The sequence below is a fragment of the Halichoeres trimaculatus genome, unplaced genomic scaffold (genome assembly GCF_033239565.1).
Source record: "Halichoeres trimaculatus isolate MK-OKI-2021-1 unplaced genomic scaffold, fHalTri1.1 fHalTri1_scaffold_4, whole genome shotgun sequence".
Classification (NCBI taxonomy): Eukaryota; Metazoa; Chordata; class Actinopteri; order Labriformes; family Labridae; genus Halichoeres; species Halichoeres trimaculatus.
In genome coordinates, this window is record NW_027437182.1 from 22,239,878 (window position 1) to 22,248,091 (window position 8,214).

General features: G+C 41.6%; 1 protein-coding gene across 1 annotated transcript; it reads right to left on the reverse strand.

The window, feature by feature from the left end:
* Nucleotides 1–6,191: 6,191 nt before the first annotated feature.
* jun (Jun proto-oncogene, AP-1 transcription factor subunit) lies at nt 6,192–7,999 on the reverse strand. Its single transcript, XM_074667394.1, has one exon. It carries the CDS (start codon nt 7,787–7,789, stop codon nt 6,806–6,808), a length of 984 nt encoding a protein of 327 aa, XP_074523495.1. The 5' UTR covers nt 7,790–7,999; the 3' UTR covers nt 6,192–6,805.
* Between the last annotated feature and the right edge of the window lie 215 nt (nt 8,000–8,214).

Genomic DNA, 8,214 nt, shown 5'->3' on the forward strand with positions numbered 1-8,214 from the left:
GACCGCGAAAGACGTCACTTAAGGAGCACGTGACAACAGAAAGCGGAAAATTCAAAACTGAGCCCATGGTTTATTCCCACAGTGATCATGTTTCAAATGATGATATTATTAATATAAGAGTTATCTGAATCCTTGGACTAACACCAGGAAATGCTGTTAGAGTGTCCCAACTGCACCAACGTATAGAGCCAAGTAAAAGGTATGAGAATGTTATGGTTGTAAATTGTTGTAAAGGATATGTATTGAGTAAACTAAACAAAAAAAACACGTTAGTTTTATTTCCAAGAGTACGCATTTCATCACAGTATGAGGCAAAAAATTTTTGTTAATACAGAGAACTAAAGGCTGCCCTCACACCTTTACCAACACATGGTAAAGTTATAAGATCCTGAGAAAAGATTGGTGTTTAGCAAATGAAAGGGAATGCTGTTTGATAACATCATAGTCCCTTGACTTCAACCATTGCCTTCCTTGCATTTACTGTGAAAAAATTCTGAAAATACTACTTTTTATCTGTACTGAAACATCAAACAACAACAAATTTTAAAGTCTTCTTAAGAAAATGTTCACCATTAATGGGTATGTCAGGACTTTTTTATACCAGGATCTGAATTCTCCCATTAACAATGTTTTGTAAGACTGTTTTGCCCTGAAATCAACATGTCGAACCAAAAAATTTGTCTTAGCCTGAATTAGGAACAATTTTTTGCCTTTTTTGAATCATTTCATAACTTCAGCTAGTTGTGTTACCTCTAATATATTTTTTGAACTCTTGATCTGAATGGATCACATTTTCACATCATGATAAATGCATTCATTTAAATATGTCAGATGTGCCTTCTTGAGTTTCTACAGAATGTTCAGAACTTCAGCTTTATACAAGTAGCCTATGCAGTGAAAATGTATTTTTGCGAGATGTTACAAGATAAACTTTGGTTTTGTTTGCACTTTATAGAAAATGTTAATGGACATAATTTAGAATATGATTAATTTGAACACCATAATTCATACGTTGTAAGATGAAGGCTGGGGGCCGTATGAAAATGGACCCCAGGTCTGACTTTAGTTGCCTGATCCAGATAATAACTTGCTGTAGCTCCTTTGGTCTTGTACATGACTAACAAATCAAAATATGATGTACAAGCTGCACCCTGGCTAATGTTAGCTAACTTTGGTATGTCAGAGGCAGCATAAAGACTTAAAAAATCCCCAACACCCCCATTTAACATGAGATTATCAGTATCAATATCCATGGAAAAAAAATCCTCGTTAAACATCCTCAATTTATTTAAGCATCCACTTCTTATAACCATATTACTTTCACACAGATGTTTTATTTGGTGCTCTATTAACTTTAGGAAGTGACACAGTTCTTTGTCACCTTATGTCTTTGGCTGATAGTATAAGTGGTATGATGTAAAGGTGATCTTCAGGGTGAGTCCAACCCCACCTGTCCTCACCCTGTTTAGAATTTCAAGTTGCATAAACACCTGCTCACTATCCGTTAAGATCAGCTAATGGAAAGTAAGTTTTAAAATGATTATGTGTTCAGTCACTGTCATTATTCATGTTTTTAAGGATTGATAAAGGGTTTTGTTTATGGATATCTTTATTTTTTTAGCTGAAAAATGCATTAAAAACGTGCACAGATATTGATATTGAACGGTTACGTTTGAACAGAAATTTAAATTTAAATACTTAAACAACAGAGTACTAAATGAAACTCCTACAGCCATCTTTATATTTTCATATTAATGCTGCTCACATGATTCAGATTTTCTGTGGCATGCTGATGTTTCTGTGCATAATATTTTTCCACAGATTTATTTAATTCATTCACTGTAAAAATATGCCAAAAACTCTGTTGGTATTGGTTTTCTGACGCAAGTCGAAAGAAAGAATTATTAAACAGCATCTTGGTGGGAAAATGATGTGGGGGTAAGAAACATGAAAAAAAAAATCCCACCATGTCAGTTTGCGGTTTCAGAGCTCTTTGTCAGCAACTTCCTGTAGGCTTTCTTTCTACAATTATTCAAGAAAGAGAAGAATCACCATCAGAAAATGTAAATGTTCTTCATCTGCAGAGCAGATTTTAATACATCTTTACAGATCTGAAAACAGGGGCGTTAAACTAATAAAAACAGAAACATAGTGAACATAGCTATCAAAACTTGACGGAGAAATACAAACCGTACTCAAGCTCAAGGAATGTGATATCCCTCCTTGAAACTTTGCTTTCTCTTGATCCCAGACCATCTGTGCTAAAGGATTGTTTTTGGTTGTTTCTCTCTTTCACTGTTCATTGCACTAAGTTGCATTCACACATGCACCAATCTTTCTGGCATTTTCAGGGTGGACTGCATGACTTTATCCATACTTTTACCAGCTCCTTGCCATGTCCATGAAAAGATAGAAAGAGCTGATGTGAGAACACAACGGGACAGAGAACACTTCACTGCCAACAGTTTGGAAGGTGCAATGGTGGATGGATGTAAAGAAAAACATTTTGTCGTTTCACTGAAGCAGACATCCGACAGCACTCCTGATAACTCCCTGAATACAATTTGCACCTAAATTTTTAAGAGATGATGTTATCTCAGAAACGTTTCTCTATTCGACAGGAGTGGGGGTGCAATGTTTATAAGATAGCCAAGGAGGCGGGTGAAGCCAAGTCTGACTCTGTGTCTTTATATTTGTGATCCACCACATCGGTAAATGAGAGGAAAAGAACATGCTAGGAGCAGAGAAGAGGATGAAGCAGCACCACAACAGTCATATGATATGAAGGCCTTTATCCTGCCCACTTGCTCAGATTTTCCAGGCCATTTTCACACCTGCTCACCTTGACAACCACAGACATTTTGCTCTGAGGGGGCTGGAAGGAAAGTTCAAATAATGTACTTAAACCCACAAAGATACTTATGCCCACATGAGAAGGATAACCTCTTGATGTGGGATCTCCTTCCTCCCACACCCCTCAATTGTGACCTCATCTGGATGTTTTTGTCTGACAAATAAGTTCCAGACCTTATCACATGATAACATGAGGTACCCAGTTGTCCCAACTACACTGTCACTTTCAGAAGACCCGAGCTCTGTTTGGGAGAACTCCAAACATCAACAGAGCTGATCAGTGGTAGACAAAGCTGAACTTTTGTTATTATGGCTTTGTTCCCCCTAAAATTAGCCCCAGTGTGTCTTGTATTTGTTGAAAAATGAAGTTGTTTGCTTATATTATTTTCTTTTTTTCTTTGATCACCATCTGACTCTCTCTTGTCTCTTGTCTCCAACCCCCCTGGCTAGTCTGTTCGGCTTTGCAGAAGTTTCAGAAGCGGTTTCATTATTACAAAATATGAGCTTCTGTTTGTGTTTGAGCAACATGGCCTGATCAGCTTTGGCAGGATGTAATGAGGTTTAAGATGTGGTTTCATTGCTAAATTGAGTTCCTGAACAGAATACAGGCAGGTAAAAATATCATAAAATGATTTTATGCTTCCTGCTGCGGTTTTCTCTCAGGACTTTATCCCTACTTTATCAAGTGAATGTTTCTACAAACCAAAGCTGTGATGATTGCTGTTGTGATGTTTCTTTCTAATCTACAGCCAGCGTATTTCACTCCCTCCAGCACCCAGCTGTAGGAGCCCCCTTATAAGCTCATCAGCACCCCCTGCTGTCCTTCTGGTGCAACAGCATGCAAAGCAGGGTCTGCCGAGGCCTGTATTCTTTGCAGCTGATTTGTTAAATTTTACAGTCACACTTTTTATGTCTGATTTTGAAATGAAAAATCTCATTACTCTGCCTTGTTCTCTATGTCACGATGTTTTGATAAGTCCAGAAGTTCGTGTTTCAAGACATTGCAATGTAAAACAAGGGCTAAATTGTTGAGGGGAAACAAGGCGAAAAGCTATCAGGGTAGTTACTAAAGTTTGACTTAATCAAAGACTCTTAACTAATTAAACCCTTAAGCAACCCTGGCCTTGATACTTTGACACTGTGACATCTTAATATCTTGGAATCAGAAGTCATCTGGATTCATCAGGTGCATGTGTTTATAGAATTTAAATAACACACTGAAAATTTGTAAGATATGTGGTGTTGGCAGAACATGTAAGCCCATCGACATGCGTCCTTACATTTTGTATACACTGAGGCCAAGATGAGTTAGTTTTAATTGTTTTGGATATGACTATAACACTACTGGGTGACCAAACAGATTAACAAACTGCTTGTTATTCTTATAGTACTGTAAAAATCCATGTAAACTACTCAAACCGGTCAGTGCTTACCACAAAACGAGAGCTTCAAGAGGCTTTGTTTGTCTTTATTTCAAGATTAAAGTGAATTTAAGAAATTAAACTCTCCTCTTCCAGCTTCCTGTTTGTAACTTTAAACACCCCCAGCGTTTCTTTTCTCAAATCAAAGTACAGTTTGAGTATTTCTTAGTTGGCTTAAACAGCGCTCTGTGTTCATTGGTCGGTGTAATCAGCTCGCTGACATCTCTAACTCCTTATTATGCGGATTACAGAGTCCGCTCACTTCCCGTAAAACAAGCCTCCAGCAGTGACGTCATCTTCGGAGCGTTCCCTTTCCTTATATGGAAGATGGGACACCACTTCCGATCTGACGTCACGGTAGCGCCATTCAGGGCAAATAAAAGGCACAGATCCTTCTATAACAAAACAATCAGGACAAATTTACGTTTAACTTTCACTGAAAAGGAAAGGTGGACAAAATAATTTATGTCAGTCTGATAACAAATACGTCCGACCAAGTGATTTATCTGAATTTATCAGTTTTTTGGTTAAGACGATATTGGGAGAATAGATCGTATCCTCTACAATAAACTTAATTCACCATTATAATGCATACAAATTTTTATATAAAGCTCCTATGTCTCATTTTTTCTCCAAATCTTCTTTGTATTATATCTCGTGTTCTGTTAAACTCCACCTTGCAGGGGTCATAGATGTACATACAGTACGCCTGTCATCTCCGAGTGTGTGTGTGTGTGTGTGTGTGTGTGTGTGTGTGTGTGTGTGTGTGTGTGTGTGTGTGTGTGTGTGTGTGTGTGTGTGTGTGTGTGTGTGTGTGCACTAAAGTGATACAGAAATACCTGGTGAAAGATATTACACCATTTCTTATATCAGTGAGTCGGTCGCCCTCTCGCGGTTAGTTAGACACATTTCATATAATGTCCCAGTCACCTGCTGCAGTTGATCAGAGACGAGACGGATTTTTTGGTCAAACAAAAAAAAATAAAGGTTTATTTGTCTATTGTGGCAACATCGAGATATATTTGATTTGATTGATTTAAAAAAAATGGTGGAGCTGGACAGAAAAACAAATCTGGTCTGTATGTCTTATTTTAGTGAGGTTCATGTTGTATACAAATGCTCATGTTACTCAGCACACACACGTTTTCTCTGAAAGTAAGTGAAAAACTGCTCCATATTCCTACCTGTTTTCTCTTACTTAAAAGCTTTACCTGACTCATTACCGGCTTGCTCTTTCTAACTACCACCAGCAGGGGGAGTCATATTTTGTAACTTTGTGATGCAACAGGGATGAAACCCTGCTGTTATGTGTTTAACATTTATGAACAACACAAAACTGTACATACTCTTAATTTATGTCAAGATGTTTGTGAAGAACAAGAATATTTTCGTCCTGTAGTTATTCTTTAGCTTAACCCTTCCTGCTATAATCCTATATCATTTTCTCCATTCATTTTGTTTTAATAAAAGCTCTGTAGTTTTATATCTTCAGATGAACTTCACATCTTTGACTATACGTTGCAACTATTTAGTTGTTTTGGTTTGTTTCCATGATTATTCCTTTTCTTTTAAAGTCTGTGTGAAGGTTTTGATTTTTATCTTGGTTTTATATGACTCTTTTCTCGAGTGAACTCTTAAAAAAATGGAGGATTTGTAGGACATTCACATTTTTCAGATGTGTGCGTGTGTGTTCATGAGTGGGGCCATCCTGTCAGCTCTAAAAATCACAGAGGTCGGATCAATAACAACTCTGATGGAATTTACCTGCAGGAGCTGAGGACTGACAGATCCTGCAACATGTTGCAACATGTTTTATTGTTAAAGCTGCTGACATGACACACCCTCTTTCTCTCACAGAAGCACACACACACACATTGACAAATCACACACACTAAACAGACAGGACACAGTGGCCGCTAAAGTTGATCAGCTTTATTTTCTTAAATATGGATGAGTTTCTGAAATGCTCAGAAAACAAAGCATAAAAAATTTAAGAGTATTTAATACAAAACAGAAGTACTCCACGTTGATCTCCTGTACATTAACAATGAGTGAAACCTCATCAAACAAGTTTAGAAAGAAACAAGAAACCTTGAAGCTTTTCTAATGTTACTTCTTACAATTAAGAAAAAGTCTTTTGTACTGAAACTCAGGTTCAGGCAGCTTTCAACTCTTCAGTCTGTAAAGTTTGGGCCTCTATGGCTTCAGAAAAGTTAGCAGGTATCCTCATATACTGAAAGTCTCCTTTGGTGGCCTGATCCGGTCCGTGCAGACCCGGGAGAAAATCAAGAACATTCAGTCCAGTTCTGTAAGAACAGAGAAAATCCTGCGTGCTACCCCCTCCGGTTCTTACTGTCTCCAGCCCCTCTGCGGGACGAGCCAAGGGGGGCGCCAGGCACTCAGGAACTCCAGTGCGGCTCCCGGTCCTGCCTGTGAGGCGCCACAACATCCCAAATCCGGTCCCGATGCCGGGACAAAACAGGAAGCGTCCGCACCGTCCATCATCAGTCTCTCTCCGGTGCTGACCCCCCTCAGAAGGTCTGGAGCTGCTGCGTCAACATGAGCTGACAGCCACTGTTCACGTGGTTCATCACCTTCTGCTTCAGCTGGGCCACCTGCTCGCGCAGCATGTTGGCGGTGGACGCGAGCTCTGAGTTCTGAGACTTCAGGTTCTTCACTTTGTCCTCCAGCCGGGAGATCCGCTCCAGTTTCCTCTTTCGGCATTTGGAAGCAGCAATGCGGTTCCTCATGCGCTTCCTCTCGGCCTTGATGCGCTCCTGGCTCTCCATGTCAATGGGGGACAGTGGAGGAGTCTCCCCCGGCATTTCAGGCACGGTCTGCGGCTCCTCTTTGAGCGCGCTGAGCCGGGACAGCGGGGCGGGGGAGGGCTGTCCATACAGGGGAAGCTGTGACTGAGCAGCGGGGAAGGACATGATGGGAGCTGAAGTAGTGTAGTTCGGGGCCGATACGGTGCTGATGGCTGGGGTGAAAGTGTTAAGGTCCTCATAGACCGGGGAGTCCGCGCGTAGAGAGCCGCTGTTAGTGTAAACAGACCCCCCGGCAACCGAGGATACCGGTGGTAGGGCGGAGCTGACGCTGGTTTGGGAAGACGAGGTGACGCTGACGTTGGCCGGTGCCGGCATGTGCTGGTGGTGCAGCTCCGCCAGAGCCCGGACGAACCCCTCTGCGAAGCCCTCCTGCTCGTCCGTGACGTTCTTAGGGCAGATAAACTGGGTAGGGGTTGGAGTGGTGGTGATGAGTCCGTTGCTGGACTGGATGATGAGCCGCTCCAACTCCGGGGAAGCCAGCTTCAGGAGACCCACGTCCGGAGAGGTGAGGAGGTCCGCGGCTTTAGCCCGGAGGTGCGGCTTCAGAGAGCCGGTAGGGTCTGACAGGTTCAGGGTCATACTTTGTTTCAGAGCTTTGGGGCTACTGAAGCTGAAGCCGGTTGAGTCGTGCTGAGAGAAAGCGTTCAGAGAGTCGTCATAGAAAGTAGTTTCCATCTTGGTAAACATAGAAGAAGAACCGAAAACACAAACAGAAAGTCTTTTTAATAACTGCTCCTCTGTAGTTTCCTAACGTCCTTCAGTCGGTGAAACCCGTGAGTGGTGAGTGAAGTCCGGAACGAGAACTTTCTTCTGTCCCGAGACTCTCGCTACCGGGATCTGTATGAGTATGAACTCCTCCGCTGTGTGTACACAGTCTGAGCGGAGCCGCGTGCAGGCTATCCTTATCTGCTGCCACTGCCTCTCTAAAAATAACCATGATGTCATGAGGGGGCTCTCCCATTGGCTAGAGGGCGTGTCGAGGGGCGGAGCTCATTCCGTAGATAAGGCGCGTTGCCCAGAAGATTCTGAATCTCGCGGTGGATTCTGGGATGAGGTAATGCTGTAGCAGAGCGCAGGCGCGGAGCAGCCGTAGATGACGTATGTTTTTGAAT

What these genes read in the sequence shown, in the direction of transcription:
- jun (XM_074667394.1), bottom strand. Translation starts at nt 7,789, where the DNA reads ATGTTTACCAAGATGGAAACTACTTTCTATGACGACTCTCTGAACGCT.